Raw genomic sequence first — 23,847 nt, forward strand, 5'->3', positions numbered from 1 at the left:
GTTCACGCGGGGGGGAGCTGGGCTCCCCTTCAAGGGGTTTCTACCATGGCCAGGGGCTGTGGGTGGTGGCGAGGCACACACATGCCATCAGACCCAGCATGCTGAAGCCCCCACAATGGCTAACACTGAGCAGGGCCCCAGGATCCGGAGCCGAGTGTTTACCCGATCCGAGGCACACAGTAGAGGGAGCAGCCATGTTTTCCAAAGTCACCATGTCATGCTCAGGGGCATACGCACCCTCAGCCCTGGCGACATGACGGCAGGCATGAAGTCCCTACCATCAGGGTGCCCACCTGGGGACTGGGATTGGGCGCCCTATGACGTGTGGGTGAGAAGAAGGAGGCAGCCTGGGAGCCATGGGGCGGGGCGGGGGATGTGGAGGATGCAGGGCAGACAGAGAACAGACGGGGAGGTCTCAGCTCCCTGCCATGTGTCCACAGGGGTAGGTGCTGGGTCCAGCTGTCAAGGGCACTCTGGTCACTACTGTCTCCACCCCACAGTGACATGAAGTCCGAGAGGAGACCCCCCTCACCTGACGTGATTGTGCTCTCCGACAACGAGCAGCCCTCGAGCCCGAGAGTGAATGGGCTGACCACGGTGGCCTTGAAGGAGACTAGCACCGAGGCCCTCATGGTGAGCCACGTGTTGGCGCTGCTGCCGGAGCCCCACTGTGCCCTTCCTACTCATGGCGTCCTCAGGTGGAGCTAGTGACGGCAGGGCCTCTGCTCCTCACCAAGGACGCTCCCTCTCAACCCTGTTCCTCTCGCCCCTGCAGAAAAGCAGTCCTGAAGAACGAGAAAGGATGATCAAGCAGCTGAAGGAAGAATTGAGGTTAGAAGAAGCAAAACTCGTTTTGTTGAAAAAGTTGCGGCAGAGTCAAATACAAAAGGAAGCCACCGCCCAGAAGGTGCGTGCCTGTCTCCCCTCCTTCCTGGGCCAGTAGGAGCGCCTGGCCTTGCCTTGATCCCCTCATCAATGCCAGCGGCCAGAAAGGTGAAAGGGCTTCCTTGAGGGAGTATAGGGCAAGGTCCCACTCCCCCATTTGTGGACTCCAGTGTGCATTTTGGATTTAGCTTAAAAGATGTTAAAGTGAATTTCAGTCTAGCGTATTCTGGATCTGAGGGTCTAAAGCTCACTTTTTTGTTGTTGTTGTTGAGATGGAATCTCACTCTGTCGCCAGGCTGGAGTGCAGTGACACAACCTTGGCTCACTGCAACCTCTGCCTCCTGGGTTCAGGTGATTCTCCCGCCTCAGCCTCCCGAGTAGCTGGGACTACAGGTGCGTGCCACCACACCCAGCTAATTTTTGTATTTTTAGTGGAGACGGGGTTTCACCACATTGGCCAGGATGGTCTGGATCTCTTGACCTCGTGATCCGCCCGCACGGGCCTCCCAAAGTGCTGGGATTACAGGCGTGAGTCACTGCGCCCGCCCTAAAGCTCCTTGACAACAGGTGTCAAGGAAGTGGAGCACAGATGTCTGGTGCCGCTAAAAGCATGTTTCTGGGTGAAGCACTTTGTGCAGAAAGGCCACCTGCACTGTGGGCACAGAGGATGCCCCAGTCTCTACCATCCTCCCTCCTGCTGTGTGCATCTCAGTCCCCTCCCAGCTGGACGTGTGCTGAGCTCCCGTGGATCTCAGCCCCAACTCTCGGGAGGGTCCTGCTTCTGTTTCTTCTTCCCTGGAGCCCGAAGCTCGCTATTGTGCTGCTTCTAGATGCAGCTTAATGGGCAGCGAGGTTAAGTTTATTTTGTTAGGCTTTTTGAGTGCTCTGTTCTGGGAAACTCCTACCTTCCAAGTACTTTAGTCATTGCCTCAGTGAACCAGAAAGTAAGTGTGTCCTGGGCAGCAGGAGCTGAAGGAAGGACAGGACTCTCCCTGCTCTGGCTTGGGGGTTTGTTTTTTGAAACCCCGCCCCCCACCTCACACCTACCCAGTTAGCAAGTGGATTGGAAAGAGCCTGCCTGTTTCTTTTTTCTATTTCTTTGTCACTTGTCGAAAACTCATTGAGGGACACCAAGTCTGTCGCTGACCCTTCTCTAGTGGAACATGCAGCTTTAAAAAGTGCCCAGAGTCACTGTTTTCTCACTGAGATTGAGATCTCCCTGCCTGGGCCATGGGTCCTTTGCCTCAGCAGTGCTGCCACCATCAGCCATTCTGTCCCCTTAGAGGGCACAGCGGGTGCCAGGACACTGCGTGGGTGTCAGGGAGCAGCCAAGAAGTGATGCTGAGAGTAGGGGGTGGGGCTGCTGGAAAATCTCTTCTAGGCCCATGTAGAAATTGTCACCTCCTGCTGCAGATGGGGTCACTTTCAGCCTTCAAGCAGAACCTCTGAGTGCCTGATGCCATAGAGGAGGAAGACAGTCAGTCCTCTTCGGCAGCATTAAATCTTGGTGCCTCTGTGTGAGGAGAGGGCCCGGTGGCCCCTCACCTCCTGGTGTCCTGCTCTCTTGCAGCCCACAGGTTCTGTTGGGAGCGCCGTGACCACCCCTCCCCCGCTTGTTCGGGGCACCCAGAACATTCCTGCTGGCAAGCCATCACTCCAGGTCAGTGTCCCCTCTGCGTCTCACTGGGTGCCCTGCCGGCACTGCTGCTGTCAAGAACAGGCTCCTCGGGCTCCCAAACAGCCCTGGTCCAGGTTCTGCAAGAGGTTGCCCTTTCCTTCTGAGTAGGCGGGAGTGAGGCCCTCCAGCCCACAGCCCAGGGGAAGAAGCACACGCGCACTCTCCAAGCCCCACGGCCCAAAGTAGGCCACTGTTAATGTCACAGACAGAAATCATGGCCAACACTGGAAGGGGGCTTTCCAGTGAGTGCCCTTAGCAAGTCTGATCTCCCTTTGTGTTGACTCTTCCGGCCAGAGAGCCTCCTTCCAGGGCCTCCAGGTGAGGGGCAGAGGCTTTCTCCCAGCCTATGGCTGAGGTCAGAAGAGGCCCTCCTGCCCCTCCCTCTCAAACAGGCCTGAGCCCCCAGCTTGCTCTAGGGGGTGGCCATGCCCATCCTGCTATGGGCCGGCCAGTGTCACTTGAGAATGAACTGCCATGTTGGTGGGACTCACTCAGGAGTGAGCCCAGGTTTGCACGGCTCTGGGTGGAGTCCCTATTCCTTGTTCCAGTATTTAGAGTCAGTAGTCATCTTTGCTAATTTTGCGTTATACGTTTGCCTTGTTAGTTTGTTTGAGACAGGGTCTTGCTCTGTTACCCAGTAAAGTGGCACGATCTCAGCTGACTGTAGCCTCTGCCTCCTAGGCTTAAGCCATCTTCCTGCCTCAGCCTCCCAAGTAGCCAGGATTACAGGCACACACCAGCACACCTGGGTAATTTTTCCATTTTTTGTAGAGATGGGGTTTCACTGTTACCCAGGCTGTTCTCAAACCCCTGGGCTCAAGAGATCCACCCGCCTTGGCCTCCCAATGTGTTGGAATTACAGGTGTGAGCCACCACACCCAGCCAGCTTTTTTTTCTTTTTTTCTTTTTCTTTTTGAGATGGAGTCTTGCTCTGTCGCCCAGGCTGGAGTGCAGTGGCACGATCTTGGGTCACTACAACCTCCGACTCCCAGGTTCAAGCAGTTCTCCTGCCTCAGCCTTCTGAGTCGCTGGGACTACAGGCACGTGCCACCACGCCTGGCTAATTTTTGTATTTTTAGTAGAGATGGGGTTTCACCATGTTGGCCAGGCTGGTCTCAAACTTCTGACCTCGTGATCTGCCTACCTCAGCCTCACAAAGTGCTGGGATTACAGGCATGTGCCACTGTGCCCATCCATAATTTTCTTTAACTTCTCTGCTACTTAAAAATAAATAAATAAATAAAAAACTAGTATGTACTTCCACAAAAGCAGCAAACTTGCTTGCTTTAAAAAAAGTGGGGGGGGTCCGGTCCATGTAAATCTGGGTCTTGGTATCGTTGGCAGACCTCTTCAGCTCGGATGCCCGGCAGTGTCATACCCCCGCCCCTGGTCCGAGGTGGGCAGCAGGCGTCCTCGAAGCTGGGGCCACAGGCGAGCTCGCAGGTCGTCATGCCCCCACTCGTCAGGGGGGCTCAGGTAAGCAGGGCTGTGCACACGGGGGAGACCTGGCAGCCTCAGCAGTCATCTACCTCAAAAGTAGGGCCCTTCCCAGTCCTTGGGGCCAAGGTGCCCTGTGCCTTCCAGTCCCGCTCCATTGTTGATCTCAGTAGATTTCTTGTTCTCCCCACCCTACCCCAACAGCAAATCCACAGCATTAGGCAACATTCCAGCACAGGGCCACCGCCCCTCCTCCTGGCCCCCCGGGCGTCGGTGCCCAGTGTGCAGATTCAGGGACAGAGGATCATCCAGCAGGGCCTCATCCGCGTCGCCAATGTTCCCAACACCAGCCTGCTCGTCAACATCCCACAGGTGAGGGCTGCACCGCACCGCGCCAGGGAGAGTGTGTGTCCCACCTGTGACTGCTCCCCTTGGACCCAGGTTCTGGGGCACAGTAGTGTTTCCCCGGGCTGTGTGGCATGACCTGCCTTGCTCCCTCAGAGCCAGGCAGGGGCTTGGACTTGAGCTCCTGGGGGCCACAGGGCTGTCTGGGTCGTGGGCAGAAGTTTTGTGGGCAGACTTGCTGTCCAGCACAGGTGGGCAGCTGCTGAGAGGGGCGATGCACAGACCTGAGCTGAAGGTGGGGTCTGCTCACCAGCCCCATGGCTGAGGAAACAGCATGTGGCACACAGCAGGTTTAGGGGCATAGTCGAGGCCCAGGAGAGGCCGGTGATGGGCCCGGAGATGCCTTGGGGGGCACCAGAGCCCATGCCGCCCTCCCGGCAGTGGCTTCTTCCGATCGCCTCCTCAGCAAATGTTCTCATGTCACCAGGTGCACCTATTCTTAGCCGCACATCCCTTCACCTCTGTACAGAGCCTCTCAGATGAGGAGGGTCTGTCCCCAACCCCCTGGAAGTAGGATGGGAAGAGCAGGACCAAGGGGCGGGTGGGCTGGAAACAGGTGCCTTGGCTGACAGCTAAAATTACCAGGTCCGCAGGGGCTTTTGCTGGTGGGCGTGTTCGCTCTTTCTTCCCTCTTTGGCACAGTTTGTTCTTGCCCGCCCTCCTCAGACAAGAGCAAGGCTCTGGGCAGTGTCCCTGCCTGCTTTCAAAGGTCAGGTTCGAGTGCAGAGAAGATGGCTAGTCTTGGACTGACCCAGGCAGGTAGTTTCATACACCTGTTAACTTTTTTTCTTTTTTGGAGACAGTCTTGCTCTGTTGCCAGGCTGGATGGAGTACAGTGGTGTGATCAAATATCTTTATTTTATTATGAGACAAGAGTCTCCCTCTGTTACCCAGGCTGGAGTACAGTGGCGTAATCTTGGCTCACTGCAACCTCCATCTCCCAGGAGATACTCCTGCGTCAGCCTCCCAAGTAGCTGGGACTGCAGGCGCCTGCCACCATGCCCAGCTAGTTTTTGTATATTTAGTCAAGACAGTGTTAACACCATGTTGGCCAGGCTGGCCCTGAACTCCTGACCTTAAGTGATCCGCCCGACTTGGCCTCCCAAAGTGCTGGAATTACAGGTGTGAGCCACCACATCCTGCCCACCTTGAACTTTTATCCAGTCCTTTTTATTGTCTTTGTTTCCTGAGGGTGGGCACAGGCAGTCAGTGGCAGAGAAGGTGGTCTGCTCCTAGCAGGGCTGGGGGAGGCTGTGAGGGGAAGGAGGAGGGGAACTGGCTGGTCAGAGGTGAGGGAGGCCTGGGTTTGGTCTTGGTTGCTGAGGGGACAACAAACCAGCAGGCCGGTCTCTGGGAACCTTTGTTGGGGGATGGGACCCTGGGAAGGCATCCTGTACACCCTGTGCCCCACAGTGTGGCATTTGCAAGTCATTGGGTGTGTCCATTTTCTGGGGGTGGGGTGCACAGCTTTCATCATATTTCCAGAGGGGTCCTCAGCCCCCAAAAGCTAAGAACATTGGCATGTGGTCAGTTCTGGGTTTCAGGGAGAGCCCTATCCAGCAGTTGTGGGGCTGGTGGAGACAGTCAAGGGTCTGCTCCTGGGATCCAGGCAGGACTGTGAAGTGGCACTGGAGCGGTGAGGACTGGGTGGAGGACAAGGGGAAGAGGTTGGCCTAGGATCTGCTTCCCCCATCACCCCATGAGGACTCCGGAACTACCTCAAACATTAGCATCCCAGGGGAGCATGTGCAGAGAGGCTCATGGGGGTGCTGCGGTGAGCACCCTCTTACCCTGTGAGAAGGCAGTAGGCCAGGCCACAACCAGAGGACAGTGGCCCTGCTGGGCAGGGTGGTGACCACCAGAACCTGGTGACAGCCACATGGGTGCCCTTACATTCACATGGCGGAGCGCAGCAAACTATAGATTTTAAGTGTGTGCGGTTTATCTGGTAAACCTCGATGCACATGTGCAGATGAGCAGTCACCACCTAGGGTGGTGTGTTTCTCGCACCTCTCCCCGCTGCCCTGGCTTCTGAGAGCCTGTTATCATTAACTTTTGTTAAGGATGCCATCGTCAAGGGTACTGGTTAGTGCAGTTGACAGGACCTCGGGCATGGGGGCGCTGGGGAGCCTTCCTCTGGGCAGGCGCACGGAGCACCCTGACTGAGTTTTTGTCTTCCAAAGCCCACCCCAGCATCACTGAAGGGGACGACAGCCACCTCCGCTCAGGCCAACTCCACCCCCACTAGTGTGGCCTCTGTGGTCACCTCTGCCGAGTCTCCAGCAAGCCGACAGGCGGCCGCCAAGCTGGCGCTGCGCAAACAGCTGGAGAAGACGCTACTCGAGATCCCCCCACCCAAGCCCCCAGCCCCAGAGATGAACTTCCTGCCCAGCGCCGCCAACAACGAGTTCATCTACCTGGTCGGCCTGGAGGAGGTGGTGCAGAACCTACTGGAGACACAAGGTGAGTGGCCTGGACCCAGCCGGGCTGTTTCCGTCTCTGGCCTCCAAGGGTGCTGCCCCGTGGGTTCTTTCCAACACACAGCAGAGGCTGGGGCAGGGCTGCCTAGCCAGGATGGTCCTGGGTGGGCTTGGCAGGGACACCGTCAGTGCCACTGTGGAGTCTGGACACTGTCCTCCAGTTGGGGCCTCTGAGAGCCAGGCCCCGAGAGGCTCAGGGTCCAGGGGGACGGGCAGTAGTGGCCTCCGTGATGTTGGCGTGTGGTGGGGTAGACGTGAGGGTGCACATCTGTGGGAGGCTGACAGGGTTGGCCTCCACGAAGGGCTCTCAGGCCAGTGCGGGGTTGTGACACACACGCAGAACCTTCCAGAGCCTCAAGTGCTCCCAGCTTCTGAGGAGGGAGAGGGACAGCCCACTCCACTGCCCAGGGGCAGGCTCGCATGATCACCTTTTTCGGGCAGTGTGGGAGTGCACTGTGTCCTGGGGGATATAGGAATAAAAGGACATCTACGGGGTGATCACAGCTTTGGAGACAGCTGGGCGGGTGGATCTGAGTGGCCGGGTTGGCCTCCAGGGAGCCTCTGCTCCCCAGACATGGAGACCAAGGACATTTCTGCCCACAGGTTGAGGTGGGGGTGACATGAGTAGGCCAGGAGGCTGAGTCCTCTCCTGGTGACTGCATCAGACTCTCAGAGCAGAGGAGTCGGCAGGGCTGCGAGGAGCCCAGGGCCGGGGCAGGGCCTGGGCCTGGGCCTGGCAGCCTCAGAGCCTTCCCAGCACAGACTTGGGAGCAGCGGGGTGGGTGTGTGCAGAGAAGCACCTCCCGCGCACTGCCCAGGATGCAGAGGGAGGAGGGCATGGGTGCCAGGTCGAGCTGTGCCCTCAGTGCCTAGGGTTGGGAAGATGCTCTCCCCACTCCCTTAGGGTACTTTGGTGCATCAACTAGTGCCCCTGTGTGGTTGCACCCAGGGTCCCCAAGAGGCAGAGCTCTCCACACTTGGGCGGGGCTGGGCCTGGTGCAGCCTCAGAGTGGCCCTCAAATGTAGAGTTGCTTGTAACCCACTCCCTTGCCCCTAAGTCACTCTCGTAACTCCTGGCCACAGGATGGTACTGAGACTAACTGTGCAGCATGCCCCAAGGGCATGGCCTCCAGCTCCCAGCTGCAGGAGGGACCTGAGGGAGCTGTGGGGAGGTGAGGCTCTGACACAGCCCGGCTGGTGCCTTTTCGACAAGGTGATGTCAGCAAAAAAGCCACCTGGGGCTGCTGTAGGAAATGAGGGTTGGAGGCCGAGTTGGGACCAGTGCCCCTCCTTGCCCCTGCCTGTGCGGGCATCCGCTCTCCCAGACCAGCCTGTCTCTGCCGTTCCCTCATCAGGGCTCAATCTCCCTCTCCTGTTGCCAAGGACAGGACCTCACTGTGGGAGGGACTTTGAGCCCTGCTGGAGGCATCTCCTGACACCTCCCAGAGCCCCCAGCCTTGCGCCATGTCTGGTTCTGGCGCCGCTCGCGCTGGCCATGGGTTGGACATGTGCAAGGAGATGTGCCGTTGTCACCAGAGCATGTAAGCTGCAGGTGGTGGTCTCATGGGCCAGGGGCTTAGAAGGAGCCAGGCCAGTCCAGGCAGGAGAGGGAAGGCCGAGGGTCTCGCCACATCCGTCTCCCCACCCCCCAGCCCCTGCCGTCCTCTGACATTGTCTGTGATGACCAAGAGCAATTAAGGCCCGTAAGTGCTGAACACAAAAAAGGTGGGCACAAATACGCCCAGACCTCACACCTGAGCACATGCTTCATGTACATTTCCCCAGCTACCTCTTGCAGCCCCCAAGGAGACTCTGCATTCTGTCCCCCAGACAAGGGGACCAAGGCCTGGGGCCTGTCCCGGGTGTGAGTCCTGCCCTGCCACTGGGTGACAATGTGATCTACAGGTCACTTGGTCTCTCTTGGCCTCATTTTCCTCATCAGGACATGGAGCATTTGGGGGTTCCCCCTCCGAAGAATGAACTGAGCACGTCAGCACCCACAAAGCACTTGCTGGGTGAATTGCCTGTCACCCTTATTAACTCGTACACAAGCAAGGGTGTCCACCACATTGAGGCAGGGCTTGGCATGGTCCCTGCTGGTCCTCAGTGGTGTCATGTCCAGCGATGGGTGGGACAGGAGGCCGACATTTTCTGAAGCTGTTCGGCGTTGGCCGGCCCCATGTCCACATGTCATTGGTGCCCAGTAGGCATTTGCAGAACGGACAGACGGTGGCGACTGAGACTCCAGCATCCTGGGCTGGGGGCGGCCAGGGCCCTGACTGTCGTCCTGTCCGTCTGACGTGAGCCATGTGCTGTCTGCTTGCAGCAGGCAGGATGTCGGCCGCCACTGTGCTGTCCCGGGAGCCCTACATGTGTGCACAGTGCAAGACGGACTTCACGTGCCGCTGGCGGGAGGAGAAGAGCGGCGCCATCATGTGTGAGAACTGCATGACAACCAACCAGAAGAAGGCGCTCAAGGTGGAGCACACCAGCCGGCTGAAGGCCGCCTTTGTGAAGGCGCTGCAGCAGGAACAGGAGATTGAGCAGCGGCTCCTGCAGCAGGGCGCGGCCCCTGCACAGGCCAAGGCCGAGCCCGCCGCCGCCCCACACCCTGCGCTGAAGCAGGTGAGCCTGGCCTGCTGCCGGCAGTGCCGTCCCTAGGAGGCAGAAGCCGTTCCGCGATCCGCCCCACGCCTGCGCTGCGCCGCCTGATTGTTAACTGCGTGTCTAAATTGCACTTAATGGTGGTGTTGGGCGGCAAAAACACTAATTTGCAGTTTCTTTAGACTTTGTAGCTCTCACTCACAGGCTGCCGGCTGACAAGTACTGCTTGTCTCCAAGGACTTTTCTGAAAGCCACGTTGAGATACCAAGGGGCGTTTGGAAAAATGTTCTTGCTAAATTTGGAGAGGAACAAGTTTGAAATCAAGTTTTTTGTTCTCGTGTTGTTTTATTTTAATGCTTCTCCTTCCCACCCTCTTGTAGACCCGAAGCTCCCTTTTGGCAATTTTTGTTTTCTTGGAAGTTTTTTGCAATTCACTAAACACATTTTCTCAAGATCCCCACTCAGCGCCTAAAGTCCCCGGGGGACGGGCCTGTCCTGTGGGGCTCCCCCTCGGTCACCCTGGGCCAGCCAGCGGACCGCACTGACTTTGCTTTCAACCCCCGTTTGTGTAGGTCATAAAACCCCGGCGTAAGTTGGCGTTCCGCTCAGGAGAGGCCCGCGACTGGAGTAACGGGGCTGTGCTACAGGTCAGAACCGCGCTAGGCGCTGGGAGCCTCGCGCCCCCACCGCAGCCCGTGACCACGTCAGTCGCCGACTGTCACGCTGCCTCTTCTGTCTGTCTCTCCCTCTGTTTTCTGTTTCTCTCTCTCCCTTCCCCCACCCCTCTGTGTAACTTACCTGGTCTCCTGATTTTGGACTTTAGGGACCCCATGTGGGTGGGAAGAGGTCAGCCAGAGCAAGGAGAGGCTGCGCTGAGTGTCTCGCCCGCTGCTGTCTTTTCCCTGCATGAGCCATCACCCCCTCTCTCCACTGCAGGCCTCCAGCCAGCTGTCCCGGGGTTCGGCCACGACGCCCCGAGGTGTCCTGCACACGTTCAGTCCGTCACCCAAACTGCAGAACTCACCCTCGGCCACAGCCCTGGTCAGCAGGACTGGCAGACATTCCGAGAGAACCGTGAGCGCTGGCAAGGGCAGCGCCACCTCCAACTGGAAGAAGACGCCCCTCAGCACAGGTGGGTGACCTCCACAGGGCTCCCCAGGGGACCTGCCCATTGTGGGGTCCACCCTTCCTTAACCTAAACAGAGGCACATGTGCAGCGGGTGAACCCCCAGGCCCGCTTCCCAAGCTCAGCCTCCTCGGACTCTGGCTTTCTCTCCTGCCCCTAACCAGGATACCCTGAAGAAGTGACAGCCCCGAGCAGATAGGAAATAGTAACCACCCTCACTCTCTGCACCCAGGCTCAGTCTTTGACTGACAAAACATGGGCCAGGCCTGGCTCAGAGGATGCCCCCACAGCCATCCATGTGGACTCTTGTCAGCACACACCCCTATCTTGCCCACTCAGGGTTCCCCTTTTCTCTTTGTGCCGCAGTGAACATCTTTTTTCTGTCATTGTGCCATCCATGCTGCAGTCACACAGAGTGGTGCAAAGTAGAACAGTAACGCGGGGCAGGGGGTGTGCCCAGGGCAGGGGCTGGCTCACCCGGGGCAGGTAGTGGAGGCCTTGCCGGAGACAGTGTTTGAAGAACAACCAGTGGGGGTGAAGGTCCTCCAGTGGGCTCTCTGGAGTCAGCTGCGTCCCCACTGTCCCTGGCATGGTCCTGATGGCCTGTTTATTTTCTCATGTATGTGTTAACATTAGAACAAAAGTGTTATATTTCTTGTGTCAAAAATGGGGAAAGAAAAGGTGGTCAGGAAGGGCCAAGTTAAGGAGATGGGCACCCTCTGGGAGAGGAAGCAAAGTGTCCCACATGCACCCTGAAGCCTGTGCCCTTGCAGATACGAGAGGACAGTCATGAGACAGGCCCCAGGTAGAGTGGGGGTGGGGGGAGCCTGAGAGCCTGCTGAGCCTGCCGCTGTCCTAAGTGAGGGGCATGCCCAGGTGCCAGGCTCTGCAGGGGCAGTTCAGGAAAGAGCAGATGTTTGGCTGCAGAGGAATCCAGGCAGTCTGGATAGTTGAGTGTGTTTGTTGTCAAACCAGCCAGCCAGACGTTCTGCTCAGCAGGTTTAAGACAGCTAAAGACTCACGGGCTGGTCAGAAATTACTCTTGTGGGAAGTTTGAAAGGATAAGAAAGAAGTAGGAGAAGTCAATCAGTGTGTGCATGTGGGCATGGTGGTGGAAGCCATCTGGAAGCCGTGTGTGTGTGTGTGTGTGTTTAAAGTTTGAAAGGGAGCATGAAGGCATCAGTAGTTGCTGTGTCTGATGGTAGGATTAGAGGGAAAATAAATAGTTGAAAGCACCATTTCCTAAAAGAGTTACCACGGGGGTTTTGAGAGAGCGCCTGGCAGGACCCAGTTGCCAGGTTTCTGGAGTGCTGCCCTTGCACACAGGGATGATTCCTAAGAACATTTGACCTGGGAACGCTTTTTCCACAAAATGTATTAGCCACCACTAAATATACTCTTAGGGCCAGACATGCTGGCTGTCACCTGTAATCCCAGCACTTTGTGAGGCTGAGATGGGAGGATTGCTTGAGCCTAGGAGTTTGAGACCAGCCTGGGCAACATGGTGAGACCTTGTGTCTACAAAAAAATAATTAGCCAAGCACATGGCATGTGTCTGTGGTCCCAGCTACTCAGGAGGCTGAGGGAGGAGGATCGCTTGAGCATGGGAGGTTGAGGCTGCAGTGAGCACTGATTGTGCCACTGCACTCCAGCCTCGGCAAGAGTGAGACCCCATCTCAAGGGGTCTGGGGCAGCTCTTACCTCCAACTCTGGCCAAAAATTCTGCGTGTGCTGGGTGGGGACATTTATTTATTTTCCAATTATAAAAGTGATATTTGTCCATCATGGAAATTTGGAAAATACAGAGAGAAAAGACTGTGGCAACGGCTTGTATTTCCCCCCCCAGGTGAACAAATGTTAGGTTTAAGGGTTTTCCCCAGTGTCTCCCCTTCACTTGAGGGTCCTTTGTGGAAATGTGTGTCTTGCGTTGGCTACTTTGTGTGTTAATGAGAGACCCTTACTGGACGCATTAAAATTTGAGCTGGGCACAGTGGCTCGTGCCTATAATCCCAGTGCTTTGACAGGCCAAGGTAGGAGGATTGCTTGAGGCCTGGAGTTTGAGACCAATAAACAACAACAACAACAACACTTGAGGATAGGAGATAGGTTTTTTCCTTTTTTTTTTTTTTCTCTTCTTTTGGAGACAGCTTCTTGCTATGTTGCCCAGGCTGGAATGCAGTAGTGCGATCATAGCTCACTTGTAGCCTGGATCTCCTAGGCCCAAGCAATCCTCCCACCTCAGCCTCTGGAGTAACTGGGAATACAGGGATGTGCCATCATGTCCAGCTGATATTTTTTTTTAGAGATGGGGCCTCACTATGTTGCCCAGGCTGGTCTCTATCTCCTGGCCTCAAGCAGTCTTCCCACCCCAGCCTCTTAAAGTGCTGGGATTCTAGGCTGAGCCTCCGTGCCCAGCTAAGATAGTTTTTCATGGCTGCATAGTATTCCATCCTGCATTATTGTCCTGTTGCACACATTTGTTTATGGCTTTCCACTGTTCTAAGCAACACCGTGGTCAGCGCCTTCATTTCTGTAGAACGTAGGTGGCTGCTCACCCTCTGATGATTGCCCCACACTTGGGATTACCTTGGCAGAGCCTGGGAATGTCAAGGCCATTGAGTTGCTGCCTAAATACTCTTCAGCTCTGGGGCCTGGGATTTGAAACGTTGATTGAGTAGTGTGGGCGGGTTCGCAAGGGCTCCTGGGTCCTTAGTCTGTATTGGGGCTGGGGTCTAGGCAGCTATGGCTGGGCTCCTCCCAGGAGCCCTCCTGACGAGGGCCTTCTCGGCTGGTTGCTCTGTTCTATTGCAGGCGGGACCCTTGCGTTTGTCAGCCCAAGCCTGGCGGTGCACAAGAGCTCCTCGGCCGTGGACCGCCAGCGAGAGTACCTCCTGGACATGATCCCACCCCGCTCCATCCCCCAGTCAGCCACGTGGAAATAGTGCGAGCCAGGCCCCGTGGAAGACGGGCTCCCTCCTCCCCCACCTGGCCCCTGGTCTAGAAGGACCCACTGCACCACCCTCCGCTGGCTCGGGAAGACACCGTGCCTGCCCCAAGAGCAAGCACCGGCCATGCTGCAGAGGCGAGACCTCAATTCTTGGCTGCAAAGTTTCATCAGGGCTGGGGGGCTGGTGCCGCCTCATTGGCAGACGAGGATCATTGCTGGGGGACCTTTCCCATGGGCTTTCTTCCTTTCTCTCTTTGCCTTTAGTTTGCCCGACACCAGCAGAAAAGTGGACCTTGGGGGCTGGTTCTGCTCCTGGCCCCCTTGTTCGGCCCCTGCCGGCACACGGGCGGCTCACCCTGGACACTGTGACGCGCATGGGCAAGGCCAGCGCCCGGGGCTTCTGAACCGAGCGGGGTGTTTTGTTTTTTTGCTTTTCCCTGTCTTAGGCTCCCAATCTTTGACTGCCTTCCCATGGCGATCTATAAGTTGAAAGATTTTTTTTTTTTTTAATCACCTCATGATGATGGAGTTAAAAGTAAACCGTGCAGACCCTGGGGTCCCTGTTGTGCACTGCATTGTCCCGCTGGCCCTGTGCCCTGGAGGGTGGGCGGCTCATGGTGCCACAGCCCCTGGCAGGGACGGCCGGCCCGCCCCCGTGACTGACTGACAGATGCAGGGATGGCCGAGGCAGCCCTCGCTCCAGCCGAACACCTCCATTGCTGCTTGTTCTGGAGACCCCCGCCCCCGGACCTCCCAGACTTAGCAGAAGAACAAACTGAAGAACAGACCCAGCCAGAGAAGCAGGGATTCCAGAAGCTGCCCATGAAGGGAGAAGGAGAGGATCCGGTCGGCAGCAGCCCCGAGCAGGAAGCTGGAGGGGAGATTGTTGCGGGGTTTTTCTGTTGTGGTTTATTTTATTAAATTTTTTCCTTTTTTCTATTCATTTCGATGGACGCAATCTTAAGCCACCCTGGCCTTGCTCCTTGGAGGTGAGCGTGCACAGGTGTGTGCAGGTCGGGAGGTGCCGTCCAGGTGTGCGGCGAGCCGCCGCGCACAGATGTCAGGATTTCCGTTTGGGTCTAGTTTAGAACCTGTCCTTAAACCTAGGGGTTGCTGTCAGGATTTGCTTTCAGACTTTTTTTTTTTTTTTTTGTAATTCCCTTTAGAGTCTACAAAAATGTTTTTAAAAGGATCAGGTCTGCTTTTAGTTTCATTTTTGTTTCTTTCCCGTCCCACTCTTTAAAAACTGGTTCCATGAGGAAAGTCAGAAGCCGTTCCGTGTCTCTTGCAGGCTGGGCCGGCTTCATGCCAGTGCGAGGGCGTCCCGTGCCCACGTACATACGTATGTCTCCATGAGGACTGGGTTCCACCGGTCCCAATTGAGCTCCAGCCCTGGTTTTCCTACCCATGCAGTTAGGGACTTTAATTTAAATTTTTTTTTGTAGGGCCGCCGCCTTCAAACACAACTGCTACAACATTCTAATAAAGGCTCATTTAACCCCCAGGCTCCTGTTGTGTGAATATCCTCAGTCTGTAGGAAACTTTTGACACACCATAGAAGACCTAGTTTTGGAAAACAATCTAATTTTTTGTTGTGCAAATCCCCACATTTCTCACTAATTTTTGTTTTTTTGTGCATAACTTGGATGGGCTGAAGGAGGTGAGGACAGGTTGGGGAAGGGTGGCTTTCATTCCAAGATCCAGGGATTTGGGGAAAAGGAAGGAATTTGATGTTTTTTGGGGTGGGAGGGAAGGGTGTGCCTTTTACACCAAAAAAAAAAAAAAAAAAAAAAAAAAAAAATCAAGAGTATGCAAGCATTTCTATGCCTCGCATTTTTCTGTGTGCCTGGCAAATAAATACCTGTCTCCTATGACCCTGAGCTGTTAGCCCTCTCTGTTCCATGATAGGGGCCAGATCTTCCAGCTCCTCCCAGAAGGAGCACCCAGGCTGGCTTCCCACTGAAAGCCCTCCCCGGCGAACCAACCTCAGTTCTATGCAGTGGCTGGGGATCAGGCATCCAGGCTGAAGTCACCTCTGCCTGCTCCAGCTTGGGTCAGCTGGGTCTGAGCAGGGGGCCAGATCCGAGCCGCACCCGCCGGCCCCCAGCCCCAGCTCCAGCTCCTGACCTCTCCCATCCTGGCCTGGCTGTTCCTCCAGGGCTGATGGCTGTCAACCCATCCTTGTGAGTTCATATGGACTGCTGCCCCTCGAAAGGGAGAGGGTCGGCCCCATGTCCCCAGGGAGTATTCCATCAGGGACAACGTACATACTGTGATGTAAACTTTTTTTTTTTTTTCAGGGGGCAAAAGTGTGAGATGCCTTAATCTTTCCTTCATTTCTGCTGTCTCGAACACTCTAGCCCATTATTTCCTTTCAGTTCCTTGCAGCATAACCTCTATGATAAGTCCCAAGCGGGTTGTTGTATTATGACGTTTATGCTGTTCCAGGTGAAGGCATTATTAAGTACCTCTCTGGGTGTGGGGTTTGGACGCACCAGGTTAGCTATTGATTGATGTTAAGGGTGTTCTACCCGCAGCAAAGCACACCCTCAAAACCGGGCACTGCCTGGGTCCTGGTCCCCAGAGCCCTACCGGGATCAGGTTCCTGCAAGCCGTCAGAATGTGGGAGTCCCCAGCCCAACTGATTGTAACTGTCCCGTTATCTGTGACATGAACCTCCAACAGCACCTGGCAACAGTTCCCTCTGTCGGCTGCTCTGTAGACAGGGCTGGAGAGATCTCAGAGTTCACACCTCGCCTGTTGTAGGGGAGGTGGGGGGTAGGGTTTGGAATGGCCAAGTGCCCTTGGAACCTCCCACAGCTACGGCCATCCTGATATCCCAGGAACTCCACGGTGACATCAGGAACCACCCCTCTGACGAGGTCTGTAGCGGCCCTTCTCAGGGTGGAACAGCCCACAGTGCTAGTGGCGCCTGTACTCCACAGACCTCGGTGAAGCAAAAGCTTCAGGGCAGAGGGAATGAGGCGACCCGGTGGCAGCCCCACTGGGCCCCGTGGCTCCCGCTCTCCTATTGGATGTAGAGGCAGGGGAGAGACTTCTCTATACAAATATCTTCATCACAGAAGGGATGATCCTTGCTGCTCTGCCGTAGGGTTTTTGATGCCGAGCTATGCTGCACATGATGTTAACCTAAAGAACTTGGACTGAGCTTTTAAAAAAGGACAGCAAACAATTTTATAATCCTTAAAGTGTAATAGACAGTTACACTAGTGCAGGGTATTGGGGGGCTCTTCGGGGGTGGAGGCTGTCACTTGTATTTATTGTGACTCTAAATCTTTGATAGTAAAACAAATGTGAAAAGAAATGTTTGCCACCAGATGGAAATAGAAGTTCCAATAAGCAGGCTGGAATGGGTGGCTATACGTTGTATCACGAGGAAGTTTTAGACTCTGAAGCATAATAAATGGATGATGTGTCAACTGGACTTTTCTTTTGTCCCTTCTGCCCTGGCTTCTCTGTATCGTTTCGTCCTAGCTTCCGAGGCAGGTTGGAGGGAGATGGAGGATGACCCTTTGTTAATGAGAGAAGCAAAGGGCGGGGTGCACCTGCTGCTGGGGCCTCACTTTGGGGGTGGAGTCCCCACGGCTCCTCTCCTCTGGAGCTTTGTGGCAAACTTACCCCATGGGCTGGGAGAGAGGAATGAGAATCTCAGTGGGGGCTGGGTTTGGTGGCTCACATTTGTAATCCCAGCACTTTGAGAGGCTGAGGTGGGTGCATCACCTGAGGTCAGGAGTTCGATACCAGCCTGGCCAACATGGTGAAACCCCATCTCTACTAAAAATACAAAACTTGGCTGGATGTGGTGGTGGGTGCCTGTACCCCAGCTACTTGGGAGGCTGAGGCAGGAGAATCACATGAACCCGGGAGGCAGAGGTTGCAGTGAGCCGAGATTGCACCACTGCACTATAGCCTGGGTAAGAGACCGTAACTGTCTCAAAAAAAAAGAATCTCAGTGGAATTTGCTTGTGTTTGCCCCATCAGCCTTCACGCTAGAGTGGTGGGTTTTCCTGGAGCAATTTTCAGGCTTGGGGCCTCGATGGGGTCTTTGCTGCAGGATGTGATATTACAGATGTGCAATCTAAGCACAGAGTCACCAACCTGGATCCAAAATGAATGACTTCCTGGCAAAAATGTGTTTTCAAGTGTTGATAGTTTCAAGTTTTATTCATAAGGTGAGACCTGGGATCATTTTGCTGAATTTTAATGTGCATAAAACATGACCCTGTTTTCCTAGGTGCTATTTGAGGCAGGGTCTCACTCTTGCCCAGGCTGGAGTGCAGTGGCTTGATCTCAGCTCACTGCAGCCTCAACCTCCCTAGGCTCAGGTGATCCTCACATCTCAGACTCCTCAGTAGCTGGGACTATGGGCATGCACCAACATGCCCAGCTAATTTTCGTATTTTTTGCAAAGACACATTTTTGCCATGTTGCCCATGGCTGGTCTTGAACTCCTGGGCTCAAGCAGTCCTCTCACCTTGGCCTCCCAAAGTGCTGGGATTACAGGTGTGAGTCACCACACCTGGCCCTGTTTCTTGTCTTTGAAGCATCCCTGCCTCCGGCCTGGGAGCTCATACCTTCCCCACAGCTCCCAAGTGCCTGGTCTTACGGGCACAGAGCTGGTAGAGGACGTGGTAGAATCTGAACTCCAGCCTGTCCCACTCCACCTGTGACACATCTAGACTGGTGTCCCAGACCCCAGTACTGACCATGATAATTTTTTTTTTTTTGAGACAGGGTCGTTCTGTCCGCCAGGCTGGAGTACAGTAGCGCGATCTCGGCTCATTGCAACCTCCGCCTCCCAGGTTCTAGCGATTCTCCTGCCTCAGCCTCCCGAGTAGCTGGTATTACAGGTGCCGCCACCACCATGCCCAGTTAATTTTCAGTAGAGATGGGGTTTCACCGTGTTGGCCAGGCTGGTCTCAAACTCCTGAAGTGATCCACCAGTCTCAGCCTCCCAAAGTACTGGGATGACAGGCGTAAGCCACTGCACCCAGCCACTTTTTTTTTTTTTTTTTTTTTTTTTTGAGATAGGCTCTCTGTTGCCCAGGCTAGAGTGCAAAGCACAATCATAGCTCACTGCAGCCTCAAACTTGGGCTCAGGCGATCCTCCCACCTCAGCCTACCGTGTAGCTGGAGCCACAGGCTTGCTACAGGCATTTCTTGCTTGGCCTGAGAAACATTCCTATGGGGTGCTGTCTCCTGGGCTTGGCTCTTGGTCCCTCGTGAGGCTCTGCTTCCCTGGATTGGGCACAGGCTTCTCAGTGCAGTTGGGGCAGATTCAAGGGGTGGTCCTGGGTCGTGGTCTCAAATAGCCTCTCCAGCTGAGGAAATGGGACACTCCCCTCGTCCCTGACATCTTGTCCCCGACATCTCATCCTCTCTGAATTGAGCCTTGGGTCTGTGGCCACATGGCAGGCAGAGACCCTGACCCCATCTGCTCCCACAGATTCGTCGGTAGATGGCATGAACTATGCCCTGGGCCCTGGAGATATGGCAGGAGCTATCCAGACAGAAACATATAGCACCTTGAGAGGAGGGCATGGGGTGACATTTTAGGCAAGGCTTGAAGAGGGGAAAAGTGCCAGGAGTGTGCAAAGTCTTGAAGATAGGAGCCAGCATGGCAGGTCAAGAACAAAAAGGGCAGTGTGGTGGGACTGGGTGGGAAGACGGGGCAAGGGCGTGGGTTTTAGCTAAGTGCAGTGGGAGCCTAGGGAAGGCCCTGGGCTCAGTACTCAAGCTACGCCCACTCTGAAGCCATGCCCACTACCCCAAGGATGGGGTTTTGCCCCATTTTCCAGGTGGGGAGTCTGAGGCATGGCCCCAATCAGGAGCAGCATCCTTCGAATAAACCAGAGGGGCTAGGGGCTAGGTTTTATTTTATTTATTTATTGTTTTTTTTGAGGCAGAGTCTTGCTCTGCTGCCCAGGCTGGAGTGCATTGGTGGGATCTTGGCTCACTGCAACCTCCACTTTCCGGGTTCAAATAATTCTCCTGACTCAGGCTCCCCGGTAGCTAGGACTACAGGTGCGAGCCACCCATGCCCGGCTAAATTTTGTATTTTTAGTAGAGATGGGGTTTTACCATGTTAGCTAGGCTGGTCTCAAACTCCTGACCTCAAGTGATCCGCCTCCCAAAGTGCTGGGATTACAGGCGTTAGCCACCATGCCCGGTCCCAGGAGCTAGGTTTTCTACCTCCACTCTGATGTGGTCCAGCCAGGACTGGAGGCTAGGCACTGCTCCTCTTTTAGCTTCGGTTTCCTCATCTGCAAAACTGAAGGGGACAGGGCCATACCCTATTTGGAGGGATGAAGATAGAGCTGGCACTGCATCACCAGGGCACCAGAAAGCCATTGAGACTGAGTGAGCAGGGGCTGGGCATGGGGAGACCCACCAGAGGAGCAGCTATGTGGGGCTCATATGCAGGTAGGCACGATTAGGATTTCCTAATACACCTAATACATTTCCCCATATACCCGAAATAGGAGCCACTCCCAGGCTCTGTGGGGTCCTCTCTTGATTTCCTCCTTACCTTGCCATCTCCTCTCCCTCTCTCCCTCCCTATTCCAGGCAAATAAGCTTGCTGGCCTTACTCAAACACACCAGCTCTCCTCTTCCTGGGGAACACCTGGACTGTTTCTCTTACCTTCAGAGTCCCTTGACTTTTTTTTTTTTTTTTCTGAGACAGGTTCTCACTCTGTGGTCCAGGCTGGAGTGCAGTGGCACAATCATAGCTCACTGCAGCCTTGAACTCCCAGGCCCAAGCGATTCTCCCACCTCACCCTCCCAAGTAGCTGAGACACGCCACCATGCCTGGCTAATTTTTAAATTTTTTGTACAGATGGCCATCTCGGTGTATTGCCCAGATTGGTCTTTAACTCCTGGGCTCAAGCGATCCGCCCACCTCAGCTTCCCAAAAGTTCTGGAATTATAGGAGTGAGCTGCCACGCCCTGCCCAGAGTCCCTCCTTGAACACATCCCAACTCTACCTGGCATTTAGCACAACTTACAATTATTTTATTTCCATGTCATTCTTTTATTTTACTTGACTTTTCAGTTGTCTCGTTTTCGGCAGGGATGGGCCCAAGTCTCTTCGCCATGAGCTCTGGGGCCTGGCAGACAGTAGGTGCTCAAGAAATGCATGACTACATGAATGAACAGAGGAGGGAACGAGCTAGTGGGTCCAGCTGAATCTCGCCCAGCCCCGCCCTGACTCCCCCACCCCCTCTTCCCGAGAGGAAAGGGACCCACAGCAGGGAGGGCTTCCCCGACCCCCCCAACATCACTGTTCAAATTACAGCTGTGAGCCGGGTGTGGTGGCTCATGCCTGTAACTCCAGCACTTTGGGGAGGTCGAAGCAGGTGGATCGCTTGAGGTCAGGAGTTTGAGACCAGCCTGGCCAACATGGTGAAACCCTGTCTCCACTAAAAATACAAAAAATTAGCCAGGCATGGTGGCCTGCGCCTGTAGTCTCAGCTACTCAGGAGGCAGAGGCACGAGAATTGCTTGAACCCAGGTGGAGACTGCAGTGAGCCAAGATTGTGCCACTCCAGCCTGGGCAACAAAGAGAGAACTTGTCCCAAAAAAAAAAAAAAAAAAAAAATCACAGCTGTGTCTTCTTTGTTTTTTGAGACGGAGTTTCACTCGTGTTGCCCAGGGTGGAGTGCAGTGGCACGATCTCGGCTCACTGCAACCTCCCGCTTCCAGGGTTCAAGCGATTCTTCTGCCTCAGCCTCCGAGTAGCTGAGATTACAGGCGCCCGCCCCCGTGCCCAGCTAATTTTTTTTTTTTTTTTTTGTATTTTTAGTAGAGACGGGGTTTCACTATATTGAACAGGCTGGTCTCGAACTCCTGATCTCAGGTGATCCACCCGCCTTGGCCTCCCGAAGTGCTGGGATTACAGGCGTGAGCCACCGCGCCCGGGGTTTTTCTTTTTCTTTTTTTTTTTTTTTTTTTTAAGAGACAGGGTCGGGGGCGCGTTGGCTCACGCTTGTAATCCCAACACTTTGAGAGGCCAAGGCGGGTGGATCACGAGGTCAGGAGTTCAAGACCAGCCTGGCCAAGATGGTGAAACCCCGTCTTTACTAAAAATACAAAAATTAGCCGGGTGGGGGGACACGCGCCTGTAGTCCCAGCTACTTGGGAGGCTAAGGCGGGAGAATCGCTTGAACCCGGGAGGCGGAGGTTGCAGTGAGCCGAGATCGTGCCACTGCACTCCAGCTTGGGCGACAGAGCGAGACTCTGTCTCAAAAAACAAACAAACAAACAAACAAGAGATGAGGTCTTGGCTGTGATGCCCAGGCTGTTTTCGAACTCCTGACCTCAAGTTATCTGCCTGGCTTGGACTCGCAGTGTTGGGGTTACAGGCGTGAGCCACCGCGCCTGGCCCTTGGCTCTGCCTTTTGGCAAGTGACATCCATGTGGGCCTCAGTTTCCTTATCTATAAACTCCTACTTTACGTGGAGACAGGCCACCCTCGCCCCACCCTTGCTGTTCCATCCTTAAAAGATGTGGACGGGGAGGCGCTGGGGTCCACTTGCTTCCCAGCCCATCATCACAGCACCATCACGACCCAGGGACAACAAAGCTCCTTTGAGTTTGCCCATACTGGGGAGCTCAAAAGGTCCAGGTTCGAATACTCCCGACTCCCTTTTGAGTCTTGGAGCAACAACCTCAACATGCCTGACTCTAAAATAGGGTACCCGCGTCTGCCTTCCCCGGACGGAGCGATCGCTTCTCCACTAGTCCGCAAATGGGGGCCACCGTTAGAGCCAGGTGCCAGGAACAGCGAGTTTATTGCAGGTTCCAACCGGGAACCTGGCACCCACGGCTGGTTGGGAAAGGACGCCCTCCGCGCAGAGGCTGAGTTCCGCGCAGGCGCAATGCTTCTGTCCCTGCTGGTCTCGCCCCTCTCGGGGCCTGGTCGCAGGGAATCGCGGATGCGCATGCGCCTCCAGCTCCCGGGATCGCTGAGGACGTGGATTCCGAACACGGGCAACTGCGGACTCCCCCGTGGGAAGGAAGGGAGGGAAGCGGAAGGGAAAAAGCGCATGTGCAGCAGCACGCGGCAGCTTAGCATATTCCCTCGAAGCGCGCCTCTTGCGCGTGCGCCGCGCTGGCCCAGTGCCCTTGGCTGCAGGAATGGCTGGAACCACCCGGCTTCTAGCCGGAGTCCCCAGCGCGCAGCCAGCAGTTGCGCGCTACCTGGCCCGCCGAGGGCCTGGCGGACGGGCTGAACTGCAGCAGCTCGGCGATCAGGGCCTTGCAGCGCTCGGAGAGCTCGAGGCCTTCGGGGTAGAGCACGCCGCGCTTCTGGCGCCGGGGCAGGCCGGCGATGTCCGAGTCGTCGAAGGGCATGCACCCGGTGACCATGACGTAGAGCACGACGCCCATGCTCCACACATCGTACTTCTTGGGGTCGTAGGGGATGCCCAGGAGCACCTCGGGTGACGCGTAGGCGGCTGAGCCGCAGTAGGTGGTGCTCAGGTCTGGGTAGCCATGGGCCTGGCGGCCGAAGCCGAAGTCGGTGAGCTTGACGCGGCGCTCGTCCGGGCTCAGCAGCACGTTTTCGCACTTGAGGTCGCGGTGCACCAGGTGGTGATCGTGCAGGTAGCGCACGGCGCCGGCGATCTGCGCAAAAAGGTCGCGCGCCTGAACTCCGGGGATGCGCCCGTTGCGCTGCACGGCTTGCAGCAGGTCGGTGGCGGCCGCTTCCATCACGATGTACAGTTTCCCGTTGCACACCTCGATGAACTCGAAGACGTGCACGATGTGCGGGTGTCGCACGCCCCGCAGGATGGACAGCTCTCGCGGCAGGAACTTGTTGACGAAGTCCGGGGGCGCTCGCCGCCGGTCCACCACCTTGATGGCCACGGTACCCTTGTACTTCTTGGATGTGGCCACCTTCACCTTGGAGTAGCTGCCCTCTCCAATTGTACGGCCCAGCTTATAACCGAGTTCGCTCAGAAGTTTGTCTCCCGACATGGTGGCGCCTGGGGCGCACGGGGGGCAGGAGGCGGCTGCTGTCGGGGGGCGGCCGGACTCCAATCTCGGGTCTAAGCCATGGCGCTTGGCACCTACACCCCCGCACCCCCATGTGCCCACTGCCAGGCATTGGCCGCTGTTGTGCCTTTTATTGCCCCGTAACAATTTTTGCCTTGTGAAGTGACCGCGGGCGTCACTCCGCCTTAGGGTGGGGGTCCGGGACCCCGCCCCGGGGCCACCCTAGCCTTCCTGCTTTGTGACTCATAATCATCCTGAATGGTCA

The 23,847-nt window shown here is 55.7% G+C and overlaps 2 protein-coding genes across 15 annotated transcripts in view; one reads left to right on the forward strand and one right to left on the reverse strand.

The window, feature by feature from the left end:
• Nucleotides 1-15,066, forward strand: part of GATAD2A (GATA zinc finger domain containing 2A) — a 121,537-nt gene extending 106,471 nt beyond the window's left edge. For 10 of the 14 annotated variants that reach the window (XM_054465067.2, XM_063658803.1, XM_054465068.2 and 7 more), the window contains 10 exons: nt 501-633; nt 776-907; nt 2,456-2,545; nt 3,908-4,039; nt 4,205-4,372; nt 6,589-6,868; nt 9,212-9,510; nt 10,062-10,136; nt 10,426-10,621; nt 13,427-15,066. In XM_054465067.2, the coding sequence (XP_054321042.1) occupies nt 501-633; nt 776-907; nt 2,456-2,545; nt 3,908-4,039; nt 4,205-4,372; nt 6,589-6,868; nt 9,212-9,510; nt 10,062-10,136; nt 10,426-10,621; nt 13,427-13,557 (1,636 nt within the window). In that variant the 3' untranslated portion in view covers nt 13,558-15,066. The remainder of the gene's footprint in view (nt 1-500; nt 634-775; nt 908-2,455; nt 2,546-3,907; nt 4,040-4,204; nt 4,373-6,588; nt 6,869-9,211; nt 9,511-10,061; nt 10,137-10,425; nt 10,622-13,426) is intronic. The other 4 variants (XM_063658805.1, XM_054465077.2, XM_054465078.2 and 1 more) reach the window with 1 other exon arrangement.
• A 7,279-nt stretch (nt 15,067-22,345) lies between these two features.
• TSSK6 (testis specific serine kinase 6) lies at nt 22,346-23,759 on the reverse strand. The gene has a single exon (XM_054465090.2). The coding sequence runs from the start codon at nt 23,562-23,564 to the stop codon at nt 22,743-22,745; it is 822 nt and encodes a 273-aa protein (XP_054321065.1). The 5' UTR covers nt 23,565-23,759; the 3' UTR covers nt 22,346-22,742.
• Nucleotides 23,760-23,847: the final 88 nt, after the last annotated feature.

This window comes from Pongo pygmaeus, chromosome 20 (assembly GCF_028885625.2).
Source record: "Pongo pygmaeus isolate AG05252 chromosome 20, NHGRI_mPonPyg2-v2.0_pri, whole genome shotgun sequence".
Taxonomy (NCBI): Eukaryota; Metazoa; Chordata; class Mammalia; order Primates; family Hominidae; genus Pongo; species Pongo pygmaeus.

Coding starts and splice junctions, on each gene's coding strand:
- TSSK6 (XM_054465090.2), bottom strand. CDS start 23,564: ATGTCGGGAGACAAACTTCTGAGCGAACTCGGTTATAAGCTGGGCCGT.